The sequence below is a fragment of the Nestor notabilis genome, unplaced genomic scaffold (genome assembly GCF_000696875.1).
Source record: "Nestor notabilis isolate BGI_N333 unplaced genomic scaffold, ASM69687v1 scaffold8423, whole genome shotgun sequence".
In the NCBI taxonomy this organism is placed as follows: domain Eukaryota; kingdom Metazoa; phylum Chordata; class Aves; order Psittaciformes; family Psittacidae; genus Nestor; species Nestor notabilis.
This window is the reverse complement of record NW_009920584.1, coordinates 21284-49239: the sequence shown is the minus strand read 5'-3', so window position 1 is coordinate 49239 and position 27956 is coordinate 21284. Positions and strand designations below refer to the sequence as shown.

At 41.6% G+C, this 27956-nt stretch overlaps 1 protein-coding gene across 1 annotated transcript in view; it reads left to right on the top strand.

Annotated features, from left to right (window-relative positions):
- Window positions 1-25821, top strand: part of FBXW11 (F-box and WD repeat domain containing 11) — a 36715-nt gene extending 10894 nt beyond the window's left edge. The window contains exons 3-12 of the mRNA XM_010010733.1: window positions 476-662; window positions 1328-1418; window positions 14579-14716; window positions 15301-15419; window positions 16447-16696; window positions 17824-17942; window positions 18574-18684; window positions 19693-19771; window positions 21289-21477; window positions 25196-25821. Coding sequence (XP_010009035.1) covers window positions 476-662; window positions 1328-1418; window positions 14579-14716; window positions 15301-15419; window positions 16447-16696; window positions 17824-17942; window positions 18574-18684; window positions 19693-19771; window positions 21289-21450 — 1256 coding nt within the window. The 3' untranslated portion in view covers window positions 21451-21477; window positions 25196-25821. The remainder of the gene's footprint in view (window positions 1-475; window positions 663-1327; window positions 1419-14578; window positions 14717-15300; window positions 15420-16446; window positions 16697-17823; window positions 17943-18573; window positions 18685-19692; window positions 19772-21288; window positions 21478-25195) is intronic.
- The last annotated feature ends 2135 nt before the right edge of the window (window positions 25822-27956 follow it).

Genomic DNA, 27956 nt, shown 5'->3' with positions numbered 1-27956 from the left:
TGTGTTCCTGTGCAGTCATGTCTTCTGAGTTGAATTATTGTTGTGTAAAGAAATAGTAAAAGAATTTATTTTTTTTATTACTGCTGCTTAGTAAAGCATCTGCTTGATGATCATCATCTTTATGAATCATGTAGCACAATATGTTATGTGCTCAAAAGTCCAGGATTCTGTGCCCAGAAGAAGCAAAATGCTTTCTGCTGCTTGCACACTGCTGAATGTTGGGTTGTGCTCATTCTTGCTCTGTGGAAGTGGGACAGTGCAGCAGGCACGCTGTACTGGGAAAGGAGTGAAGTGTCACAGATTTTGATGTATCTGTGTTGATCAATTTGTAACTGGTGCTTCTGGGTATGATAATTAAATTGCCTTGTTGCTCCAGTGCCTTAAAGCTGTGTTGGATTCTCTGAATGTATTGCAAAGCTTGTTCAGTAGTTTACTGTGAAGTGATTGACATTTGATTGCCTTTATTTCTTTGTAGAGCAAGGCTTAGATCACATAGCAGAAAACATCCTTTCCTATCTTGATGCCAGATCACTCTGTGCAGCAGAGCTGGTATGTAAGGAGTGGCAGAGAGTCATCTCTGAGGGAATGCTATGGAAAAAGCTGATCGAAAGAATGGTACGCACAGATCCGCTATGGAAGGGACTGTCAGAACGAAGGGGTTGGTAAGTACTGTGACAGTAACTAAATTCACCTTTTACGGTGTTCTCCTTTGCAAATCTCCCTAATCACAAACTCTGCTAAAAAGTAAGTTTGTAGTAAATTGGTATCACCAAGATGCTTAAGTCTGCTATGGAGCTATCAGCTTCTGTTTCTACTTTGACTGTGCTCCCTCTCCTTTTCTCAAATGAACTATTTCCAATTCAACTTTTTTTTTCCTTAAAATGTAAAATAGCATATTGGGCTGCAGAAGCCTCTCTCAAAGAGAAACCATTTACGTTTGTGACAAAGGAGTTTTTCGGTCCTTGAAGAGTATCTGCAGGGATGAGGTGTTTGCTTTAGAAACCTGTTTCTCTGTGCTCTCTAGTGGTGTGCCTTGGAAAATGCAAGGTGTACTGTAAAGAGCAAGAGATTATACCCTGACAAAAGCCTTATGGAACAGTGAACCCTAATTTGGAAAACCATAAGGAAAACACCTGTTCCCTTTTTAGTCTTGGACATTTTAAATAAAGCTGTCAAATTGTAACAAGGGTTGTAACAGCAATACGAAAACTTCCTACAAGTACTCTGTGTGAATATGTCACCAGGTTTTGTTTGTGCAGACTTTGAATTCCTTTAAAGTTTGGATTCTTTGTGCTACATTGAAAAATATGTTTCTGGTTCTTTCTAGGGATCAGTACCTGTTTAAAAACAGACCAACAGACGGCCCTCCAAATTCATTTTACAGGTCCTTATACCCAAAGATAATACAGGATATAGAGGTATGTTTTCTGGTATATAATATCTGCAGGAGAAATAATGTTGCATATTGTTAGTATTTCAAAGGTGCTGCATGTTGGAGCAATGAAGCCCATCATACCTATTCATATCGCTGCTAGTTTGTGAGCTCTGGCTCTTCAGGCTATGTAAAAAATTGCACTGCCACAGTATGTGCATTAACTTTAAGTGTTAACAGCATCCTTTTTGCATTTAAAGGTTTTTGGAACTCTCTTGAGGCTATGGATTTTAATAGAATAGCTGTTTAAGACACACTACTCCAAGACTGCTGAATGTTCTTATACTTTGGTGATCTGAGGTTTAATGCCTTAAACACCAACCATTTAAAACATTGTTTATTTGGTAACCTGTTACTTCTAAAGCATTGCAAATACAGCTTTCTTCACCATGTAGGATGTTTTTCCCCTGTCCAGTGGTGTGGTGAGAACAATAATCAGTCCTACAATGGCTAAACCCCACAGGGGTGTCAGTGGTAGAAAACTGCAGGAATGGCTATTCTTATCTTTGATATCAAATTTTGCTTATCTTGCTTAAGATTGGATTTGCTTACTCATTTAAAAATGTTTGATAAATCAGGATCTTCTTAGTACTCTGCCTACCAGCAAAAACCTGTCTTGCTCAGTTTGCTGTGTACCCACCGCAAAATAAGTTATACCACAGGCTGTGATGGATTTATTTCAACCATGTGATGAATGTGAAGTTGTTGATCTGAAATTCATTTGTGGGGAAACATGTGTTTTGCTATTTCAGACAGATGTGAACTAATGGAATCGTTCTGGTGTGGCAAATGGGAATTTGTGTTGCTTGGCACTTGGTAAACAAAATTATTATTCAGAACTCTTTGCCTATCTGTAAAAGGTATCTGCTGGAAAACAATCCCATTTTCAAATACTTTTTTTTATAACCCTTGGTACACAATTTATAAACTTTGAAAGATGAAGTACTAGGCATGGAAAGTAGCCTAAACAAACTTAAGATCAAACTTGATATTTACTTGTGAGCTGAATGATACACACTATTATTTGGAGGGAGATGTCTTCTCCCTGTAAGGAATGACAGAGTGATATTGCAGTGATAAGAAGCCCATGGGATTAAGAAGAACTCTTAATGTGGTATGTTCTTGCTTTCTGCACAACTCTGGCAGAGTTCAGTAAAGAAAATGGGCAAAAAGCAGTGTGAAAACCTTTGTGTAGAACAGAGTTCAGCATTATTGTGACACATTTTTAAAGTTACTCTCTGAAGCTTATTTGGTCAGGTGTCGGTGGAACATCTGTATAGGAATTGTTATTATTAGAGATAGGAGGATTCCTCAGAGATGTTCTGAGGACTTTGAGGCTTTTTGAACTGTCACAATCTGGTATTTAATAGTTTGATTCTTTAGTTGCTGTAGATTTGCTAGTACCATGCGAAGAAATGAAGCTCCTCAATTGAACAGTTCTTGCTAGTATGAGATAAGTAATAAAACTCCAAACCCTTTATGTTTCTCTCATCACCAATATTAAATGTAAATAATTTTCAGTCTCTAAATATTGGGGAGTGGGGAAAGGATGTGCCACTAAAAACATAGTGTAGTAATGAACGTATTAAACCTAAATTTCATTAAATTAACAATAAATACATTAAACCCTCAAAGTAGGAGAAAAATTTGCACTGCACAGCCTGAAAAGTAAGGGCTGATCTATTCAGAATGAATAGAAAATGCATTGGTGTTTGGAAATCAAGAAACAGGGCCATGAGGGATGAGTGGAGATTGTGAGGGGAAAGGATGGGTAGCCAATTAAGTTTGATTCTGGGTTCAGCTGCAGCAGTCACTTTTCTCCTTCTTAGTAGCTGGTGCAGAGCTGTGGTTTTGACTTTCAGCCTGGGAACAATGCTGATAACACCGATGTTTTTAGTTGTTGCTAAGTAATGTTTACTCTGACCGAGGACTTTCTCAGTCTCATGCTCTGCCAGGGAGGAGGGGAAGCCAGGAGGAAGCAGAGACAGGACACCTGACCCAAACTGGCCAAAGGGCTATTCCATACCACAGCATGTCATGCCCAGTATATAAACTGGGGGGAGTTACCCGGAAGGCCCAGATCGCTGCTCGGGTCGGGCTGGGTATCGGTCGGCGGGTGGTGAGCGGTTGTGTCCTCTCCCCTTGTTATTCCTCTTATCATTATTATTGGTAGCAGTAGTGGTTTGTATTATACCTTAGTTACTGGAGAGCTGTTATCTCAACCCGTGGGAGTTACATTCCTCTGATTCTCCTCCCCATCCCTCCGGGAAGGTGGGGAGCGAGCGAGCGGCTGCGTGGTTCCAAATTACTGTCTGGGATTAAACCACAACAAGGGGTGAGTGGAGATTGTGAGGGGAGAGCAGGGGCAGCCAAGAGGGGTGAACAGCAGCCATGGGGCATGATGGGTGGCCATGAGAAGAGATCCTGAGGGGCCATGAGGGCTACAGGAGGCAGCTATATAGCATAGGCCACAATGAGAGGGCAGATGGGGGGGTGACTGTGAGTGGAGATCTTGAGGGGAGATCAGTGTGCCCTTAGCGACATGGTTTAGTGGTGGCTTGACAGTTGTGGGGGGATAGTTGGATTTGATGATCTTAAAGGTCTTTTCCAACCTGGTTGATTCAATGATAATGCTCTCTTACACCCTAACTTTCTTCCAGCTCATAAGTTTTTATTTTTCATTTTATAAAGCTCAGGTGGATGATAACTGTAGATCATGCAGAGTAAGCATTTATCTCCTGAAAGGCTTTGAGGTGGAGCTGGCAGGGTAGAGCAGGCTGTGTGTAAAACATGCTCTGCCACTAGCGCTTAAAAAAGTAACGTAATGAGTGTGGGAAACCAGTTGTCTTTGCTGTGGTGTACAAGGAGTAAAGCTGTTGGCATAGTTTCTGCCCATTCCAAACTTTCCATAGTTTCTATCTAATGGTGATATCCTCAACAATGTTAAGTATTACTGGGGCATGCAGAGAACTCTTGTGTGTCTTACTCGGGTGGAGGGAGGTAAGAATAGAGAAGCAGAATTAGGGCAGTTTGGGGGAAAACTCCTGTAGTTCTGTACTTTTCATTCCACGCTTGTGTCTAGAAGTCTGTGTAAAACCTTTAGTTGGTAGCAGGTATCAATCACTTGGGGTAGAATTTCAGGTATTGGCAGCTTACCTTAATGCTGTCCATGGTCTGTGGATGCTTTGGTAGAGCAGGAAGGCTGCAAGGAGCCAGGACCTGTCAGCTGTGGGCTCTTTTCTCTCAACTTTGCTTTAGCAAAAGTAAGTGTAAACCCCTGTTTGCCCAAATACAGGAAACAAAGGTGTCTTTGTCCCATCTCCTGGAGTGGGGAAGTCTCTCTTTGAAAACTAATGGCTACTTCCAGAATCATCACTGCTCAGTGTATACAGGCAGTGCATTTCCCACTCCCGGTCCTTTGAAATTACTGAACTGAGGGGAATGGCAGCAGGACAGGGGTATTGTACCATGGTAGATCTTTCCCTCTTTACATACTTTCTTCAAGCCTTCTGAAATACTGCTGTTTTCCAGGTCACCACCCTGGCGTGGGATTAGACTTCTGCTGATAGTCAAGGGTCCAATAATTGTTCCACATCCAGAAGTCTATTACAATTTTTCTAATAAATTGCACTTTAAAGCACTTTACACAGATTTCTTCCCTAAAGGACTGTCAAAAGAAGCTTTTAACAGTGTTTAAAAATGTAGATGGTAAATAACAACACAACTTAGTTATAGGGTTAGGAGCACTTCTTAATGTTTTCCTCCCCTTACTCTGTTTTTAAGCCTAAAGTCATGCTCTCCCTCAGTTTCATACTCTTCCCATTCCTTCACTTTTCAAAGCAATGTGCAGAAGCTCTTAAATAAGTCTTTCATCATAGCTCTGATAAAGAACTTTGCATCTCTGAATACCAAAATGTTTTTTCTTCAAATATTTGCCTGGACCTTTAATAAGATCTTCCTGTTGCTGTGAGAGGGTCAGAGTTTAGGGAGGTAATGATGAGCCAAAGGCTACCATATTAGCATTTATATAATTATATATGTGGGTTTATAAGACATTTATTTTTGTGTCCAAAGGACTTGATGTTTTAATACAGGAAAATATATTTGGTGTAACACAACAGTCTTGTCATTCAGTATTTTACCTGTGAAGCCCAAATATGAACCAAATTCTGCTAGACTGCTTCTAATGGTAGGATTTTGTAGTCATTGCAGCTGGTGCTGAATTGGCTTGTTGGTAGAGATAAGCTCAAAGGAGAATGTGCTCTGTCTGGCCTTTGGACTGACTGGCAGAATTTGAGAAGTAATCCAAAACCTGAATTCACCATTGGAAGGAAAAATGAGGAATGATAAATAGCAAATTTGAGTTGTTTCCCTTGGGCTCTATTTGCATTTTGGGTCAAAAGTCCATGCAACCACGAAGTGTTGTTAGCTGCAGGGTAAAACAGGCAATGACTTGGTTCCCTTGCCTCTCTGAAAATTCTTTAGTGCCAATATCTCTTTACTTGATGCCAAACACATTTTAGGAACATAATGTCACTTCTGAAATCATTGGACTTGAAAACAAGAGGATGTTTAGAGATCTGAAACCAAATTCTTGGAAAGAGGTAGTTACTCTCCACCTCTGCTGTGAAGCCAAATATTTAATTAGGTTTCATTTCACAAGAGGTGGCCCAGTAATTTTAAGTGTCTCCAAGTCAGATGTTGAATTGCCAAGCTTCTTGAGGAGCTTTTTTTTTAAAGGGAAAACCTGATTTAGGGCTTATCCCAGAAAAAAACCTGAGCCTGGTTTTGCAAGACCTTGTTTATGAAGATGATGGGGTTGATGTGGGACATCCTGTGCCCGCGTGGAGTCCCAAAGCGTTGCGGGCAAGGTCAGCTGCTTTAATGGGACTCTGTTAATCGGCACGTTGCCAGGATGGGAAGTTTAATACTGCTGATTCCAGAACCCCAAGTCCCTGGATTGTTTCCATATTATTTGTGAAGCATGGCCAACTATTGTGTTTTCTCCTCAGGATCTGTTTCTGGTGATGAGTTGAGAAGACTTCTTTTGTAAATGTTCCCCTTATCTTTAAGCACATGGCAAGTGCCCTCATCTTGTTTCCATGGAGACTAGGGTCCACCTAAATAAGATGAGGATTAAAATGTGGTTTTGCTGAAGATTTTAGGAAAATGCGGCACCAGGCCATCAGATAAACGCCATGTGTTCTGCTGAATTTTGGAAAAGTTCAGATTTCGGGACTGGAACTGAAATTTTAAAGCCTTGGGAAAAATTTGCAAAGGGAGAAGAAGTCAGCTCTCACCCTCAGTCACTGCCAGCATCCAGAGATCTTTGTTTATGAAAGTCACAGTGTATGATGTCTGAGGGAAATGGGTTTGTTTAGCACTGTTCTATAATTATGATGCTGGAGAAGTTTTATGTGTGTGTGTGTAGAATCTGGTCAGCATTATATGCCTGGGATTTTTTTCAGCCAGCCTTTGAAATCTCTACTCCACAGGCACTTCGCAAATGGCATTTCTTAAAAATGAAAGTGGCCCAAGAAAGGAGAGGCTTTTGAGTGGCAGGGACAAAGTTCTTAAGGTGCATGGCATAGATTTTGTCTCACTTCTGACCAGGGCAGAAGATTCCTTTCAGATGCCCCTAGCATGGGATGGGTCTTTGGCTTGACTTTTTATAGAATGGTTTGAGTTGGAAGGGAACTTAAAGCTCATCCAGTTCCAAGCCCCTGTGTCCAACCTGGCCTTCAACACTGCCAGGGATGGGGCAGCCACAGCTTCTCTGGGCACCCTGTGCCAGCGCCTCAGCACCCTCACAGGGAAGAGCTTCTGCCTCAGAGCTCATCTCAGTCTCCCCTCTGGCAGGTTCAAGCCATTCCCCTTGTCCTGTCCCTACAGGCCCTTGTCCAAAGCCCCTCTCCAGGTTTCTTGTAGCCCCTTCAGGCACTGGAGCTACTCTAAGGTGTCCCCTTCAGGAGCCTTCTCTTCTCCAGCTGACCCAGCCCAGCTTTCTCAGCCTGGCTCCAGAGCAGAGCTGCTCCAGCCCTCGCAGCAGCTCCTTGGCCCTGCTCTGGAGTCACTCAGGCAGGTCCACATCCCTCTTTTGTCACAAATGGGTGAACTAAGGCTACTGTTTTTCTTTTGCACAGTTGAAAGAGGAATTTATTGCTCCTGTTAGAGTACTTTGAATGCCCCTATGCCCTGAGAGGTGCTGATCACTACCTGTTTCAATAGACCTTTGTATCATTATGGTGTTGTACCTAAAGTTACTGTCTCCAGTGAAATCTAAAAGGTGCAATTATATGTTTTTTCAGCAGCACTGCTCTTTGTCAAGTGTTGTGTAGAGTCCAGATGTGTGTGTCATTGATGTGCCTCAGAGGACCTCTCTCTCTTTTCATTGTTGTTGGCTTATATTTTTAAGATTTCCTCTCCAGCTCTGGAAGTTACAGCAGTACCTCTCCTCTATCACTTTGCTGTAAGCAGGACTCCATTCAAAGTCAGTGTATTTTGATGTTGCACCTGTGTAACTTGAAAGCTTGAAACTTTAGTCTTGTGTGTTAGACCTAGTTGGTGGAAATGGGGATCCTTTAAGAGAAAATCAGTGAGCCCTGTGGGTGGGTTTTACTGTGATCATTGCAGATGCAGGCATGAAAAAGGTTTTCTTCATCAGATGCTACCATTGAATCTCCGTTGGGATCTCTGTAAAGACAAACCTTTCAGGGAAGAGCAACTGCCTTGTTCAGCCACATCCTCCTGTTACAGACTCTCCTGAGCGGAGTTGAGAAGCTTCTTTGCTCGCTCCCTGGGGAAGCAGAACAGTACCAATGAGATCAAAGATTGGCTTGCACAGAATCTTGTCTCTTGAGAGCATCCAGTGACAGATGCATGGGGCAGAGCATGGGGACGTGGTGCAGCTACACTTCATTTACGTGGCAGTTACAGGTCCCTCATGTCCCACCTCTGTGGTGTGTTCTGCTCCCTCAAGTCAGGTACTACCACCGTCGTGGGCAGTAAGAAAGTACTACAGCTGAATTGCTGTCCTGTAGCTCTGAAACTTCCATTAATTGCCTTTTTTATCTGCTTTGCTTCAGCTCCCTCTGGTGTAGAACACCATTTTGACACTTGGAGAACATGCTGTCTTTTCTTCATGCTTGATGAAATGATCTGTATCAGTCAGCTTTTTCCCAAAGTGACTTCCTGTATTCTGTGTCAGTGACCTTTAATGCAGTTTCTGCAAGTCTTCTCCTCTTCCTCTGTAAGACATTAGCATATTCCACTGTACATATTCATCTCACTTAGTATCATAAGGTCAATCTGTTCTTTTTAAAAGTGCCTTTAAAAAGGGTTCAGAAAAGCTGCAGCAAGACTCAGGAACAGTTTTACTTTCTGGACCTTTGAGCAGCTTTATGCATATTGGATCAATTGCACGCAGAGACAACACTTCATCAATTTATATTGTCCACATTTGGATCTTATCTAAGCAGCTGTAAACATTAGGAACTTAATTCTTAAGTTTCAAATTCTGCCAAGAAATCATTATTTAATTGTAACACTTGCTAGGAAAAGCTTCCCATTCCTTTTTCTCTAGAGTTGTTTAGATTTTTGGACTTCACTGTTTATGCCTTATTTCTGGCCTTGGAGTTAATGCTGAAAGTGATATTTTACCTCAGACTGATCTGGAAGCCAATGTAGTGTTCATGCATGGAATGGCTCAGTAGTACACTCCTGCGTTTTTGGCCTTGCTTTAATTTCAGACTGTTCTTCAAAACATAGCCTGAGTATCCTGTGAGTTTTGGAGATGAAGCCAGAAGCCCACTTTGCACTTCTTGGAAGTGTTTTCCCTTTGTTTTTCTCTTGTGGAAGTGGGCCTTTCTGCTTGTATGAAATAAATACATGCTGAACTTTAACGAGATACATGTATATGTATAAAAATTAGCATGATATATGTTAGTGGACTATAGTTTGTTGGACTTGCTTCACTTATTCTTCATGAAGGTAGTTTTTATTCTTACTTGACTTTTTTGTTTGCCTGGGATAATGTAAGCACCAAACATCAGTTGATCACTGTTTTGAATTAATGTTTGCTTAGGTTTATGTCCTTGTGTTTGTTTTCTATATTACTATTTACTACCTCTTCCCATGTAACTTCTATTTTTCTTCTGGACTTTCACTTAGCTTTAATCAGGAATAATCTAAAATATGAAGAATTCTTGGTGTAAAGAAAATTCTTGGAAAGCACAAATTCTTTGAATGAGCAGTAGTGTATAAATAATAACTAAAGCACTAAATAAGTCTCATGAGGGACACAGTGTCATGCAGCTCCCAGTTGTATACCTGCTGCCTTCTAAGTTTCTCAAAGCATTTTGAGAGTAAAATCCACGTCTAGTCACTCTTCCAGGTCCTCTAGTGTAGCGTGAATCATGGTGGTTCAGCTTTTTTGTGGAATAGGGTAAGAGAACTAATAGGGAAAGGCAACATTGCATAATGGGAAAAGTAGGATAATAAATGGCAAGATGCAGTGGTGGAGGGTTTGCAGCACTTGGTGTTCTCTCTTGTAATTTGTTCTCTCTTGTAATATAACATATGTCCAAGATGTTGGTATGGGCATCTGTATGCCCTGCTGCTTGCTTCCAAAGACCTGTTTACTGGCTCAGGTGACAGTAAGCACAAGCCTTAGTGAATGGGTAATTAGGCATAGAGAATGTGTGATTAAGTATAGAGAATGTGTAATTAGGGATACTGTGCCTGCAGCCAAGACTGTTCAGAGATGTAAGCTCTGTAGACTGTAATGACCACGTCATTTTCTTGTTCATCACTTCCATTATGCAGCTGGTCTGAGGAGGAGGTGTTTTATGAAGTGAATGTTGGATACAGTGCAAGTACTTTTTCTGCCATACTGCTCTGGCAGAGGGATTTTATTGCTGTCCCCACTCCAGTGCTGATCCAGTTCCTGTGGTCTGTGGGTCTTTAGTTGTCTTTGCTGCTACACGCCTACCACTGGCACTTAGCTCCTTACTAGTGGTTTATAGAAGTGATGGCACTCACAAGAGGGATGGTGATGCTCTTTATTTGTGGAGTTTTTATCCCCCTTCAGGAGGCTTTGCTGCTGGCAAGGTTTTGCCATCTGTTGCTGTGAGACAGTCATCCCTCTGTGGTCAGGTATCTCATGGTTTATGCTGCTGTGGTAGTGACAGGACAGCTAGCTCTCTCAGGTTCCTCTTGGGGACCAGTTCAAGCCTTCTACGTAATGAGCATCACATAGCCTTTTTTCTTCAAGCTGATACAGAGACTATGAAAGCTCCTCAGCCCTCACTGCTTAACAGCAGCTTAGAGATCCAAAAGTGAATTCCAGACTCAGCCAGGATCTAGCGAATCCTTCTTCAAGACCTTGATGCTGATTTTCCCCCTAATGGTCGCAGCATCTTCCGAGTTCAAGAGAGGAAAGACCTCAAAGATGCAGGGAGCCTGGTGCCATACCCAATCTGTCATGCTGTCTTTGCTTATCAAACCCTCTTAATTTCATAATGAATGTCAGCAGGGTAGAAAGCCCTTTCTACCATGCTGACACAAGTTCATGTTCCTGTGCCACAGTCAGGAGGGGTTTTCTATTTTCTATTTGAAGAAAGCATGTGAAGAACAAGGGTTTGGATTTTAACTGCCACTGGTATAAATGCCCGATGCTTCAGAGAAATCTCTACATATATAACACATGTCTGTGTTCCTTCTTCTTTTCCTCTTCCCCATTTGTCCTGCAGGAGAATTGTATATTCAGTGGGAACAAACTCTTTGGTTTATGGGATTAAGATAAACCCGCTTACTCTGCAGAAACATCCACAAGGATATAAAAGCAGTTTTTAGCCAAGGGGCTGAACACAGTGTACATTAACAAATGGGGAAAAACCCTGTTCCTAGTAGATTATTCTTAATATTTCCAGTGTATAGTTAATGATCCAACTGCTAATCCAGATGAATTGCATCTTTTTTTTTTTTTACTGTGTATCTTTGTATCAGTGAACATATTCTGGCATGGTCAAGGCTTGGCTATACCTCTGCATCTTGGACTATTTTCTACGTGTAATTTTCTCTCAATGCCTTTTTTTTAATCCATTTATGCATTTCTTCAGCCGCCAAATGGTTCTCCTGTGACAGATGCTTTGGTTTTATCCCTTGTATGTCCAGATTTTCCTGGCTGTGCAGCATTTGTCAGCTACTTGCTGCTATTGCTCAAGTAAGCTTGTAGAAAAGTGTAAGAAACTTTTGTGTGTATGTGAACTAAGGAGATAGTGTTCTGCACCATCTTGCTTTTCGTTGTGAAACCCAAGTTTAGAGGCAATTATCTTGGAGACTTGGAGGGGTTCTGTAGACAATACAGTAGTGGGTGTTGCTTGGGTATTAGGTTTGGTACCATAAATAGGCAAATAAATGCTGGGTCTTTTCATTGTCCACTCCCTGGTGCTTGTAGCAGTCCATAAAACATGGTAATTTCTTCCTCACCCCTTGTACTCATGTGCCTACCTACTCGGCATATACACAGTTTATTAAGTTATCTTCTGGAAGGAGGTTGCAGATGAAGACTTTGACTAACTACACTATTCAGTAACAACCAGAAGTTTCCTATAGCAAGAAGCTTTAATGTGGTTGCCAGTATTGTGTTAAACATGTTCCTTTTCAGAGGGTCCTCCAGGTTGCCCACCCACTCAGCCGTATTCAGTCATCTACAATAATGTTATTTCTCTATATGTCCACATCTGTTTTCACTCTGTTGCCAATTGAAATGCAGCTGTATTTTCTCTGTGTATTGTGGCTACTTTCCCAGCACATTGAAAATTTACGCAGTATAAGGGGATTTTACAAGTTCTTGAAAAACATGAAGTATTTTCCCACAGTAGCCACACCGTATAATGTCTACATGAAATGACATCTATTCACAGGATTAAAAAGTGCACCTATATATGACTTACTGCTTCATAGTGCCTTCACAAAGAGATATATAATGCTTTAGCTCCTTTTATCTGAAGCCATCATTTTCTTATGGGGAGCTTTTTCAGTAGCTTCCTATAGGGAACTTCTAAGAGTTAAAGCAGCTAGTGTGCTGAATGTCTGGTGAGCATTCTTTTCCTGACTGCTGGTGTGTTTGGGAAAGTGCTACAAGCAAAACTTCTGATCTGGGGGGTTTTTGATGTGTTCTGTATCTATTGGTAATTGCTGTTGCAGGAAGCTGAAGTCTGAAAGAGCTCCAGTGGTGTTTGAGCACTAGGTTGCTGGAGTAATCCATCGTGTGCTACTTTCAACTGCTTATTTCAGACCTTTCCAAGGATGCTGCTTTGGGGAAACTCTCTCTTAAGATGTCTTAGTATTGAATACCTGAACTTACATGGTTTCTAAAACTGTTTAAATTGGCTAACTCAAATCTGCAATGCTTTATGTCCTGTGTCTTCAGTGTTAGTATTGCATTTTTAAATATCTTGCCTTCAGATCCATAATTATATCAGTTCATGCTACTAATGTCTGCAATCCTCTCCTGTTTCTAAGGGTCACCTCTGTAGCAGCTAAGAAGTTAATGAGTTGCGATTCTGCCCTCCTAGCACAGATAAATCTTCATCAGAGCTTGAGAATTGCCTGTCCTTCCTCCTCAAAGCCTCCATCCTATGCTGAGCATGTAGCAGAATGAGCAGGCTGCTACCTTCAAGGCGGGAGTCCAAGGCTGAGCCAGTGCAGTGTCGGATTTGAACATCTTAAGCTCAGTTCCCGGTCTGACAATCAGCAGTGAACTAGCTGGCCAGAAAAGCTGATCCCAAACTGACAGATGACTTGCTCTCTTAATTTCATTAGCTTCCCCACCAAATTGGAATAGAATGAGAGGGGATGAATAACTTGTCAGCATGTTCTTCTAGAAGTATCTCTTAGTACTCATGCCTTAGACAAATTCCTGTGGCACATCAGGTTTGTATTATCCTCTCCAAATTGCATGAGAGGCAACTGAAGGAGCAAATGCATGGAAAACATAGTGGTAGGTTAGTTTTCCCTTGGAGCAGACATGTTTTCCTAGAATTGGGACGTCATAGTTGCACTGCGCTTCTGTCTTTAATGAGGGCTTCAGTTGTTTTCCAGCCTTGGCAGAGTTGTAGAAGTGCCTGCAATTGCTTTGAAAGTTAGGATTTGATTATAAATACACTTTTCCAAACAAACTGGAAGTCTATCAGCTTCTTCCAGCTTTCCATGCAGTACTGGGGGGGGATCCCAGGGAAATAGCTAAATAAATGGTCTGTTCCAGTGCCTGTACTGGAAGACAGAAAGCAGCCCAGCCTGTCTAGGTACTACAGGCCTGGAGTTCTGTGCATGGATTCTCTTATGATTGTTGTTACAAACTTCCTATCCAAAATCCCACATTTCTTTGAAACCAGCATTGGTTATCTTACAAGTAATAAAGCTGATTAAATCATGGAAATCATCCTAGTTCTGCTATGGAACACTTTGCAGCTTTTTAAGATGGGTCAGGTCTCTTTCCTTAAAAACACCTCTTGGAATGAAAATGTTAAGAATTACACTTGCACAGATTTTGGGAATTAAAAAGAAGTAAGTTTGGGTTATTTGAAATCTGATAGTTCACATTATTTTTATCAGCCTTTAAGGTGCTCTGAGGAGGCTTTTGTATCTCAAAATCCCTTTCTACAATGTTTAACAAGAGTTAATTGGTGAAACGACTGGGTAAGGGAAGGAAAGGTCCAAGAACCCCTTTAAACCTCCGTGTTGGACTTGGCAATTCTGTAATGTTAGTTACTCAGGTGAGGCTGAACTTGGCACCATATGAGCTCCTGGTTTCACCTTTATGTCAGCTGGTCATGTAAATATGGGGGGGAACTGGATTGTTACGAAACACATCTCTAATGGCTCCTTTGGAAATTCTCATTAAGGTTTGTTGACCACAATTTTCACCACTCAACACAGCTTTTATAATGAGAAGTTATAGAAGTCCTAATTCTAATTCTTTGTCTTTTGTGCATCTTTATTGGGGGAGAAAAGATACATTTAAACTTTAAGTACTTTAAGTGTAAGATGTAAAAGTGGAAAGATTGCTGTGTGTGGGTGGGAGTAGTCATGCTCAAGCAGGCAGCCTCGTGCCTAACCCCTGGTTGTTTCCCCTCTTGATAGACTATAGAATCTAACTGGCGATGTGGGAGACACAATTTGCAAAGGATTCAGTGCCGCTCTGAGAACAGCAAAGGTGTCTACTGTTTACAGTATGATGATGAAAAGATCATCAGTGGCCTACGAGATAACTCCATTAAGGTAAACACTTCAGTCTTTTCCCTAGGGATAAGTGGATAATTCTGCCTTGGAAAGCTAGCTGCTTGTGTTGATTACTCATGTCTCTTCATGGGGCAGCATTTATCTGTGCAGGGCTTATGGGGATGGGGTGTCTTCCTGTAGCCTGGCAAAGTTCTTACCTGTGCTTTGCTCTGGAAACTTTGGGGACTGACAGCCAGAGATCAATACCATTGACCACAAAGAAACACTTGTGAAATCAAAGTTCACATAACATGAAGACTGAGTGTGCCACTGTCCTTACCTGTGTCTTTTGTCACTGGTAGTAGTTCACTTTCATGCGAGTAGGCTGCTTTGCACTAACAGTCCACAGCATTTCCTCTTGCAAAACAGGATTTTGTCTTCTCATGATCAGTGGTCAAAAACTTGCATCAAGACTTCCTTAAGCTATAAGGGAGGACAGGCCTGCTGACTAGACAGGCTAACTGGCATGGGATTCTTCCTGCTATCTCTAGTTTACTTCCTTCCTTCACAGTTGCAGCAATGTTCAAGTCTTGGATCCATGTTCTTGGTCTTGATAAGCCATTTATACTTCTTGTTTTTAACAGATTTGGGACAAAACAAGCCTGGAATGTTTGAAAGTATTAACAGGACATACTGGCTCGGTTCTTTGTCTGCAGTATGATGAAAGAGTTATTGTAACTGGATCTTCAGATTCTACAGTGAGGTGAGTGTGAAGCTTTTGCACAAAAATCATGGTTGGGAATATTTACAATAATCTCTAAATAGCAGAAAACATCCCTAATATGAATGGATACTAGTATTCCAAACCGAAGATATTCATACTTGGCAAAGCATCACATTCAATTTTTTTCTTTTTTCCAAATCTGTCTCATTTTTTTAGTGTTAAGAATTTTAAAGGAATATGGCCTGAGTGATTCAAGGCATATCCTGAAGTTGTAGAATGGCTGAAGGCCAACTATACAGTAATTTCTTCATTTAGGGTTTCTTGTACTGCTTTCTGACATCTCTTCATGATGACAGTTAATGAAAGGGTGTTTGTTATAGGTGGAGCACTTCTCTGACTGCAGTTTTGATGATACTGAGTTTCAATTCTTACATTAATTCAGTGGTCAGCAGATGTCCTATATAAAGATACTCAGGTACAGTTCAGTGCTCAGGCCATGTCTCCTGGTGTCTCACATAGGTATACTAATGTAAGTCTCTTTAAAACTGCTCGTAAGTTAGGAGCCGATCTTAACATCCTTCAGGTACTACAAATTAAATAGTGATTTTTCACTTCATGTGAGCAGTAGGTGGTCTTGGAGGGTGATTAATCCCAGTTGTTCCTGGTGGGTATGAAATCTGCATGAATGGTGTAAAGCTGTAACAAACTTCGAATGTGTATTGAATAGTATTTAGTTTGGTCCGTTCCATCAATTTATGCATCATATAAGCTCTAGTCATCCTGGAAGAGTTGTACAATCGTTAAGCAGCTCGCTCTTTTAGCAGTGGACCCAGCTTAGGCATTTCCTGACCTAGTTGTTCACTGCTGATAATTGTTGCTTGTGAGTCTGAGACATGAACTAGGATAATTCCCCAGCACACATCTCCCTGCATTCCCCAAGTCCTAAGAGGTGTTAAACAACCAGAGAGCTCTCCATTAGAGATAGTAGCAGACTTGTGCATATGTACACTTTATTCCATGCATACCCATAAGCCTTCATTTGGAATAAAATGCTTTTCTTTTGCAGAGTTTGGGATGTAAATACAGGTGAAGTCCTGAACACGTTGATTCATCACAACGAAGCAGTGCTTCATTTGAGGTTCAGCAACGGCTTAATGGTGACATGCTCAAAGGACAGATCAATTGCTGTTTGGGATATGGCATCACCTACTGACATCACCCTGCGCCGTGTTTTAGTTGGCCATCGTGCTGCCGTTAACGTGGTAGACTTCGATGACAAGTATATTGTGTCAGCATCAGGTGACAGGACCATTAAAGTAAGTTGGCAGAGCTGTCATGGAGGTCTGCATGTCTACCAGGCCAGAGAGGCTTCTGAGCATTGCTCCACTGCGAAGAGCCAAGGTGTCCATGAGCAGTTCTGTGCCTTTTTTTGTGTTCAGCCAGCTGCTTCCTCTCACTAGCTGCTAATGTCTTTATGCACATAACTACACTCATAACATTTTTGTGGCTTCTGTCATACAATTGCAAAGAAGTAAAGCCTACTTGCTGTTTGAACTCTAGTCTCAGGATCGGTTTGTTTGTTAAATGTGGCACATTTTGTGCCTTTTTCCAAGCAGTATTTTTTATTTCAATTGGCAGTCCTGTTCCAGACATGAAATTTATCAGCAGTGCCTTTCCTCACCACACCTTCCCAGCAACTCCACCAGACTTTGCCATGTTTGAAGAATTAAGAGGCTGTATTTGAAGACTCATACATACCAGAAGATTTGAGATACCCAGAGTGTATTAATATAACAAAGGCATTTCCACCCATCCCTCTGTAGAACCAGAGCTACCTTAGACTATGCCAAAAAGCTGTTGGCAGTTTAATGTCCAAATATCTGGCAGAGATTCTGCTGCACTCTGTGTTGGAAAATGAGCCACTGGATACTCTATGTTACAACTTCAATTACAGTTCATTAGAACTGGGCAAAGTTGATTTGAATCATTTAAACTTAAGAAAGAAGCAGCCACCAAACATTGAGGCCATGGGTTATGCCTTCTCTTCTAGTAGATTGCTACCAATTTCTTTGGCAAAAATGTGGGGGTTTTGTTTATGTGATAATTTCCACTTTTAAAAATTATTACTAACTTATCAAGATTAAAGTGTAATCAAGTTTTTGAAATCATTTCACAGTCTTTACCACCTGAAAATATATGAACTTCTCAACTTTTCTCATTGTCTCGATGTGCAATAGCAGTCCCCATGGCTCTTGTCACTGCCATGTTCTGCTAATGCCAGGTGCCCACTCTTTGCCCATGAAAATACTACATGAGTTTTTATTCCACTGTCCAACAAAGGTCAGCCTCAGCCTCCTTCTGTTTATGAATTCTCCTTCGACTGAAATTCAAACCCCTTGCTTGGGGGTAGTTCTCAGAGGAGCATTTCTCTTGTGTTTCACAGGTCTGGAGTACAAGTACGTGTGAGTTTGTTCGTACTCTGAATGGGCACAAGCGTGGCATTGCATGCCTCCAGTACAGGGATCGACTAGTTGTCAGTGGATCTTCAGACAATACCATTAGGTGGGTGCCCACAAGCTGCCATTGGTATGTAATGGTGTCCACTTGCATGTGTGAAAATAGGATTTCCCCTGACCTTTGGTGCTGTTCTGCACTGCTGCATGTGTGAAACATCCTTGGTATGTCTTGATATGGGAGCAGATGATGTATGAATGAAACTTAACTCAGTGTGGCAGGAAATATATCACATCCCTGTGAAAAAAAGTAGGATGCTGATGTTTATGTCAAAGGTAAACAAAACTTACCTGTCACTGTAGTTTATCACCTTGTCTTCTGCTTGGAGAGATGAGGAAGATGTTGGCTACTGGTTTTCTTTATTTCTTTCTGAACCTCTAATTATGAGTTTATACAGAATAGACAAAAGTACATTAGAGTTTCCCAAGATAACTTGACGTGTATCCAACCTCTACTTGTATGGAATTTTGAGTGAATAAATGAATTTTGATATCCTGCAGCTGCAGCACAAACTTATCTCTGAATTGGGCACAGGGAACATCTCATGGCTCTGATGCCTTTTTAAACAAGTAATGTATATCTCCAGAATATCAGCAGAAATCTGAGTGCTTAAACCCCTTACTGTGAGGCTAAGGGACAGTGCTGAACCTGAAGTACTCAAAGACTTTGTTCTCTCTAGGCTATGGGACATTGAATGCGGTGCCTGTTTAAGAGTATTAGAAGGCCACGAAGAATTGGTTCGATGCATCAGGTTCGACAATAAGAGGATTGTTAGTGGAGCCTATGATGGGTATGTGTTTGAAGCAATTTCAAGCAATTCTGCTTTTCTTAGCAAAACATCTTCTGAAAGGCATTGAGCCTTGTGTTCCCTTGTGAAGGGATCTCTTCTGATTTCACTAATGGATCAATATTAACTGAGTGGCTTCTGCTTGAGCATTTCAACACAGCAGGCTGCAGCTTTAAGTAGCCAAGAAGCTGCTTTTCTGGTGCTCTTTAGCATGCTCTGAAATCGTGTTAGCATTCAAGTTTGACTTTCTGTAGAAAGTAAACTTTTGTTTGGCTGAGGTGACATTCCTTTGTTTTTTTCCTCAGGAATTGCTCTTTGCCAGGTCCTGTGTGCTTAGAGTAGTTCAGACTTTCTATTTTTATAAGACAGCAGCACTGAATGTTTACTCTGAGCATAAATATATCTGAGGGGCTCTCAGATATCTTTAGTGACCTTTTTTGTGGGGTTGAGGGCAGGACCCCCACTGTTAGCACTTCTGACTCAATATTTTCAGTGTGTAGTGGATTCACAACAACTTATATCCATGTCCAAGTTCTCCATTTCTTTTCTCTGCTTGATTTATACTTCCAGTGAATGGCAGAGTTACTGAAAACAATTCTTCAGCTGTTTGTCTCTAGCCTTTTATTTGGGTTTAGTATCTCACTGGGCTTGGCAGTCCCAGCTTAATTCCCACTGGAACTTTGCACCTCATCAGTAGTGCTGTGAGTTTTCAACATCATCTGCAGTTCCAAAATGGCTTGGGCATATATAGTCAATTTGTGTTTCATATAACCAACGCACTTGGTCCATCACAAAGACATCACATGTGCTGCTAAAAAGAAATACAAACCTACCTATGTTTTATGAGATTTAGCCTTAGTGTTTTAGTGAAGTTAGAGTCTAATGATTTGCTTGATCCTGATGAAGTAGCTGTAGTGAAAATATGGCATGCTCTCCATTGCTTTAGATGTTTCTTTTATGCTTAGACTTGAAACGATGCTCTCCTAATGACCTTCTCATTTTACTTTATAGCAAAATTAAAGTTTGGGACTTGCAAGCTGCTCTTGACCCTCGTGCCCCAGCAAGTACATTATGCTTGCGTACGTTAGTGGTATGTAAAACTAATTTATTTGGAGTTATCTGAGATCTCTTTTATGTGTGAGAGGCATGTTACTATGTTATAGTGGGATAGGTGAGAAACTCGTGATGTTTTATAAAGCCTTGGCTGCTGCTTAGTCAAAGAATAAAGAAATTTTTTTTATGTTGTTATATCCTGAGTGATTTGGATCTGAGCTTAAAAGAAAGATTAAGTTTTTTTTCTAGTTTCAGATTCTTGGATACTCTTTAAATCAGCATGACACTATATCAAATCATTCTAGTTCCTGTTGTGTTTCCCTAATATCATTACAGGGCTGGCTTTAAATTTCCTCTTATTAAAAAGGCGGGAGGAATCTTGTGAGCCTTTCCCAAACCTTTCTTCTCATCTCTCAGTTTGGAAGGAAGAAATGGGAAGAGGGAAGGGAGGTCAAATCAGAGGGATTACCACAGGAACTCTAGTCACTTCAGAGGACTATCAGATTTAAGGCTGTTGCTTAAGTTGTATTTTCCTTTGTAATGAGGGTTTTGGTTTATGTCAGTAGACTTAATTAAAAATAGATTGGGGAAGTGAGTTAATTGTTCTTTGCACTGAAATGTGCATAAAATTTTTCTTCAGAAATCAGTTTGACAGGCTAGTAGCAACCCAAAGTTATTGACTGTATGTCATGGTAACTGGCTTATTCAGCACAGCTTGGCCTTTCCAACAGCCAAAGAAGTGGTTAGGTGGCTAGAAATGCTTCTGCCTTTTCTTTCTCTTCAGTAGTCTTTGCATAGAGATAAGATTTAACTATTTTCTTTTCCATGTACATGCAGTGTATTTAGTTTTACTGAAAGAGGTGATTCTGTCCCTTCAGTGGGTGTACTGCAGCTCAGGTTAGTTTGGAGATCACTGACAGCTGCGGTTAGTTCTCCAATGAAGGTAGTGTACTCATTTTAAATCTACTAAAGATGGGTGAGCAGGACAAAAAGAGGAGAACCTTTTCTGGGCCTCTTGGTGCCCTTTTGAGATTCCTTGCAAGAGCTGATGAAGCATGTACTCCTCCACCTCCCATCCTTATGGCAGCAGTCATCTTGCCTAGTAAGTGAGCCATAATGATCCTTCCAGCAGCATGCCCTAGCTGAAGCTGGGATGTGGTACATTAGGGCTGCACTGAACTGGAGTTAGCAGCAGCACTGAATGCAGATGTTATGTAGGAGAAGGAGCCCTGGCAGATTGTCAGTGCCAGCCAATCTTCTAAATTGCTGCTTCTTGATTGACAGGCTGCTTTTGTCTGTAATAATCTCAGCCTCTAAGACTGGCCCCTCAGGGGGAGGCTCAGGGTTTACAGGCACTGGATTTGGAAGCCATGTGAAAAAAGCTTACATAGAAAATCAGCTTTTCTTTACCTTGAGTGTATATAACTAAGGGTTTCTTAACCAGTACACCAGCCTTTGAATACACTGCTCTGTGTCCAGATACACGTGTGAGTACGAATGTAATGGAAACATCACCCTCTTCTTGCCTTGCTAACTGATTTGTGTTGCTCACAGGAACATTCAGGACGTGTCTTTAGACTCCAGTTTGATGAATTTCAGATCATTAGTAGTTCCCATGATGATACAATTCTGATTTGGGATTTCTTAAACGTGCCACCGAGTGCCCAGAATGAGACCCGCTCTCCATCTAGAACATACACTTACATCTCCAGATAACAGTCTGCACTTTACTACCCTCAGAAGGTAAGTCTCCCTCTTTTTATTGGATGTGTTATAAATATCTGAAATTATCACTCTGCCTCCAGGTTGGCTTAGTCAAAACAACAAGCTGACATTTTCCTTAAGAAAACAAAACCTGTTTGTGCCACAAAGACACTATTTAGTCTTTGTATGGTCATGCTTCAGCTCATAAAACTTGTCATGTTTCCTCACCTCCTTCTATAATCCCTCCTGTTCATAATTCGGTGCTTCAGGTATTCTGTGGAAAGTTTTTCTGTATTCACAACATCCTTGGAAATTGAGGAGACTCTGTGGATTGTGCAGGTGTTCCAACTGTCCCATGAAATCAGAGCCTTTTGGAGTTCTTGATGCATCTGCTCTCTGTGTGAAGCTTGGCAATGAGCACTGTAAGGAGTCTCCACTAAACGGAATGTGTGTATGATCTTTGGGCAAATGCTCACCAGAAATGAGCCGTTCTGTGACAACCACAAAGACCAGGGAAAGCTTTCAGAGCAACATGACAACGCAGAGCTGTCAGAAACCAGGCACATGAACTTTGCCTCTTTTGTTTCCGTTTTTCTGCAAGTCAGCTTCATTTAGTTCTTGAAAACTTACCTGGGTAAAAGCTCTGCTGAAGATCTGTTAGGACAGTGCATGCTTTTCCTTATGTCATCTCTATTGCTGCCAACAGTTGCACTTCAAACTATAAATAGCTGTGAAGGTTGGAACTTGGAGACGCAGAATTTGTCTTCCCCAAGCAGAGCAGTTGCCCCTTTCTCTAGTGCCCTGTCTCTGCAAGTGCTGAGACATCCAGCTTCCAAGGAGGTGGAGACACTGCAGCAGTTAGGAGTAATACTGCCCCATCAGGAAGGAGTTATTTTATTTGAAGTGGATAATTAATAGTTTGCTTAAATGTTGTGGGAAAAGCTTTCCCTGTCTGCCTGTAAGCCTGGATTTTCATTATCTGTTTATGGATGGGGCTTGGAGCAGCGTGGTCTAGTGGAAGGTGTCTCTGCCCATGGCAGGGTGTTGCAACTGGATGAGCTTTAAGCTCCCTTTCAACCCAAATCATTATAGGACCCTATCATCCCTGCTGTGGCAATGAGATCCTTGGGGTTTTCCCCTCCTCCTGTAGGATCTCTGGTTCTGGCTAGGAAAAACTTTCCTTCGTGAAGACACACTGCTGCTTTGAGATGCCAGCTCTTACAAATGAGTTCTCTTTCACCTGAATGCATTCCTCAGGAAAGTGTTGGCTGCCTTTCCTGCTAACTGAACTCCTGCTCATATTAAAAAAGGCCAAGTTAACATCATCTCTGGAGATGACACTTGGATCTGTTGGCTTGTTATGTTTCACAGAGGGTCAGATTGAAAACTTGGCCATGGCTAGTCTGAGTTCCCTTTCTTTTCAAACCTGTAATTAATATAATTAGGCCCATGAATAAGGAAGAAGCCTTATGCTATGATGATGAGTTAGTGTGCAGGATCAGCAGTTAATGGAACTTTCCCTTAAAAACCCATTTGAAGAATACTGCTGCCAGGGTTGTTTAGTAAAACTCATGGACTTCCTTATCCTGCCTGCAGTAGGGCAAAAGAAAACTGAAAAGGCAAAACTACTAAAAGCAGTGTTTGTACAGGAGGAGTGAGTGAAAGACACAAATTCCTGGGACATAAATCATAGAATGATTTGGGTTGGAAAGGATCTTAAGATCCATCTAGTTGCAACCCCCTGCCATGGGCAGAGTCGCCTCACACTAGACCATGTTACCCAAGGCCTGTCCAACCTGGCCTTGAAACTAAATCCTGAAACTACTCTAAGAGCCAGGTCCTCCAGTGCTGCTTACCTGTGACTTCCACTTCAGAACTATTTAATTTGATCCAGGATGACATATGTTTGTCCATGTGAGAAGCTTGATGCTGTCACTGATGATGATGTCACCAGGGACTTTGCCCTGCTCCTCTTCAGACAGGTTTCTCTGCCACCTGAGTCCCTACTGAAGTGAACTAATGCTGTGGCAGCTCCAAGGCCTGTTGAGGTTGGATGGTTTTCCCTCTCTATGGAAAGCTTTTTTTCCTCTTTTCTGAGTAATCCCATCTTTTTTATCTTGCCTTTTCAGCCAGATGGAATAGGCTGTGTAAGAAGATGACAATAGTTTTAGGAGCAGTCTCCATCTATGTTCCAGTTCACACACCAGCTCTGTCTTCTGTTAATTTATGAGATAATTAGAGATTGACAAATTCCTTTTCTGGTTTTGTGTTATAAAAACCACAGAAGTTTATTTGGCAGGCTGCTTTGATGAGTTTTGATTTGTGGGAAAGCTACACAAGGCTTGTCTTTAAGCACAAAAGAAACGAGGAGTTGAATAAAGCTGGTATCGATTCACCTGACCAGCCATGTGCTGTTGTCTGTCTTTCCTCTCTTGCCACATGTGGCCACAAGACCCACTGCCACTGAGATTTGTGAAATACAAAATACAGTGAAATACAAAATGCCTTTGGCACGTGTTGTTCTGTTCAAATTCTGCACACTTGACAGTTTTGCACAGCTTAACTCTGACTTGTCCCATGATGCATGACTCAAACCACGCAGACCTCCATATCCTGGGAGTTGTTGGTGTTGGGAATGACAGTCCCTTAATAACTATTTCCTCTATAGGAGAGATGCTGTTGATGTCACTTTTTGACAGGTTTGTCTGACTTCAGAATCCCAAACCCATAAATCTACATAAAATTATGGTCCAACAGCTAATATTTCATTATGACATTTAATGAAACAGTTTTACATGCTTTCAAACCTTACAGTTTTCTGAATTTTGAAGCAGTCCTGTACCCTGTTTTTTACAAGGCTTGCAAGGTTCTGCCTCTTGAAAGTGGATCATTTTTGACAGTCCTGGCAGTTGTCTGCACTAGTTTTATTGCTTTCTGTTGAATTCCTGTTGTTTATTGTAACATGATAAAAATTGTTACCATATGATAGTCTAATATTCTTATATTAAGAATATAAGCTGTGGGCTGGGGGAAGGGAGGTCAAGGGGAAGTGCCTAAAGATGTTTTAACCTTTCGTGGGAATTTCATGTTAGAGGAGGGTAGTTCTCTGTGGTCCATAGAATCAACTAGGTTGGCCTTTAAAGGGTTTTGGGAAGTGGCAGGTAAAAACCAAAGTTCAGATTTAATTACTCTAAGAACTTGCACTGTCTCCAAGATAATAATGGAGCCACGTGGCTGGAAAAGGTAACCAAAATATAAAACTACTGGAGTTTTTTGTCTGTTTTCTTAAAAAATCATGTATTAAAGCAACTGAACTTGCATCCTGAGCAAAATCTGCTCCTCACAGCTGTGTGGAGGTTACTGTTCCAGTAAATAGTGTTCAGTGAGATGGGCTGGTGGTTCACCAGCTAGTCCCCAGGAGGGGTTTTGATCCTTACTACATGTAAGAAAACTGCCAAGCTGTAGGTGACCCCCAAGGACTAGCAAGAGTCTTGGTGTGCTCTTACTTCAAGTGAACTCGGAGTATATTCCACCACAAAGCCATTTGTCCTCTGGAGGTGCACCCCTCCTCAAAGGAAGGACTCCAGCACAGAGGGAACTGTTTAAGGACGAGCACCCCCTAAATGTGTTGTGCTCCTTGCAGGTACCCTTCTAGTTGAGAGTAAAGGATGGAGTGGCCTCACCTCCAGGTGTCTCCACAGGTTGCTTTTTGATTTGTATCTTCTGTCAGTTCAGCTTCTTTTTTTGTCTTTTTCAGGGTTTCAGAGTCTTTGAACTACTGGATTTTTGGCTACTACATGCCTGAAGATGTTGGTTGACAGCTAAAGTCAGAATTGGTTCTAGATGCTGTGTAGATGCAAAGCAGCACAATTCTATATCTAAATTTCTTAATCTTTCCTGCTCTCAGTGGTCATCTCTGAATTTACTGCAAATTCACTGACTTGGAGTAGATGAATTTCAGAAGCCTATCCTTCCCTGCAGTGAGAAATCCAAAGCTTCACATGTAAAGTGTCCGTAGAAACTGAACTCCGATGGCTTGTTTTTCAGAAATAAATCAGAAGTCAAGAAAGGACTTGGCCTAATTTATATTGCTTTGCACTTTTGTCTGACTTTAAAGAATAAGAAACATTCTCCAATGAAATTTGGGTGCCAAACACATACCCAGAATGTACAGAGCTTTGCTTTCAAAGTCACCATTGTCCTTTAGACTTTACTCTCATGACAGATTCAGAGCCCGTTCTGTTTGATAGGAGTGTACGTGGGACTCTTAGAAATATTTCTGAATTGCTCAGTAATATTTTTGGATTACAGTTTACTTGTTTCTGCACCAATAATTTCTTTTAAATTAAAGATTCCCTGTAATTCAGGCTAGGTTATCTAAACTAGTTGTATAGCACTGTCTTTTCCTTTTAACTGTGCTCTGTACTACAGCCGTCCTACGCTTCCTAATGTTTGGTATAGTAAAACCTTCCCATGTGTGCTTGCCTCATTTCCAATACTGTATAAGCATGTAGATATAATGTACATACCAGTGGAACCTCCGGGTGCTGGGGTCAGGGTTGCCTGACACTACACACTAACACAAGAAGTGGTAGCACTTGGCAGCAGGATGTTCTAACTACTGGCACTGTAGGGGTTCATCTGAGTCACCCAGAGGTTTTCTCTGCAAAAAGGAGGTTTTCAGTATTCATTAGGGTTGTTTTTTTGTTTTTTGTTTTTGTTTTTTTATGGGAACTACATATTTTAAAATGTAATTTCTAAACTTTTTAAAAATTAAACAAAAAAAAGTTTAATTTATGTTCTGTATCTTATTTTTGTGCCGCGCTACGTCCAGGTGTGTGTAACAGCAGCAGGTCCCCGCAGCCGCCTGCTCACATCCCTCAGCGTCGGTTGGGCTGCTCAGTGGAGAAGATGCCATGGGCCAAAGTTCAATTTATTTATATGTGATCTGTAACACTTCCTCATGGTGGAGTGGAGGCTCCCTTCAAGTCAGTGCTGTGCTTACCACGCTGATTGCTGTGCTAGTAATGACCCTGCTGGTTTTCTCTTCCATAGCTGTCCGCTGGTGCCAGGTCCTGGTCGTGGCTCTTCCTCGTTCATGCTTTTCTTAGGAAGTCTCAGTAGTTTCTTCTTCTGTTGTCATGGTCTCTCCTCATTTATGTGCTCACAGAAACGCTGCTGCATTTTTCTTATGTCAGAGCAAGACATGGATAAATGCAAACATGGATATTTTACCTGCATTACCCACATGACTCTGCCTCGGGGTGGCTTTTCCTTCATGCTTCACTCGAGCTCAGCGTGGAACCCACCTCTTCTCCCGGGGAAGACGTGCTGGTACAGAAATGTACTGTCATTCCTCTCTCTGATTGTTTGTACGTCGTGTGTGTGTTGTCCTCTGGCAGCACTGTCTTGGGTTTGCATATTCCCCTGTTCTGACCAGGTTAGGGGTGTCTGATGGTGTTCCCGATGGGACAGCCATGGTCAGACACATCGTTTCCGTGTCCCCTGAACTCAGAGAACGCGTACGTCAAGGTGTTACCGTTACAGAACTGCAGCTTCAGGTTATCTCCTCCTCACCCTTCACACTGAGGGAGGTGTTGTGGGATCAGTGTTTGAGTTAAGCTCCCATTTACTTACTACAACAATAATTATTTCATCAAGATGACCGAATCTGATGAAGTACAGAAAAGTAAAAACCTGCTCCTAAGCAGCTGTAAGATCACTCTGTGGTAAGCTTGGCAGTAGTGCGTGCAAGTGTCTTACTTTACCCTTCTCATCTAATAGCTTTAATATCAAACTGTTTAAAAGCAACCAACCTGTTGCAGCCCTGAAGAAAAAGGTATTTGCTTCCCAAGAGCGAAGTCCTTTTTTAAATGCATGTGTAAGATTTAAATTCCTCTTTTTCCTTGGGAGATAATGGTATTTGGACATGCAGTCTGACCTCCTTTGTGCTTCATGTAACACAGCAGTGGACTTTGTGATTGGCACCCAAGGAACTTGACTCCTGGGATTAATGGTAGTGATCCTGGCTGCACTCTGGACTTTGTTTTGCTAACCATAACTGAGCAACTGTACATTACTGCTATATTAATGTTTCAAAGCACTGGGATAGTCGAATTCTAACTTGTAATTATGTTTGCCAATTATCTGTTTGGAAAGTTGGTGTATGAACAGCTTCTTGGAACTGTTAAATTGTACAGATATCGTTCATGACCTAAAGCTTTGTACTGTGGAATGTGCTTAATAAAAAAAAAAAAAGCCAATGAAGAAGTTTGAACTTAAATTTGTCAAATAAATGTGTAAGTAACAGCATCACCCGGGGTCGGCATCCGCCTTCCTTCATGCACACTCAGCCGGAGCTCGCGTGGGTAAGTGTTCTCCTGGGGGTGCCAGGCGAAAGCGTTCTGAGTCCAAATTGTGCCTGCAGCAGCCCAGCTCCACGCTTTGGCGTGGCGTGTGTGGTGCTCAGGTGGTGTTTGAGCTGTCCCTGTACTGCAGTGCATGCCTAGGGAGGAGCC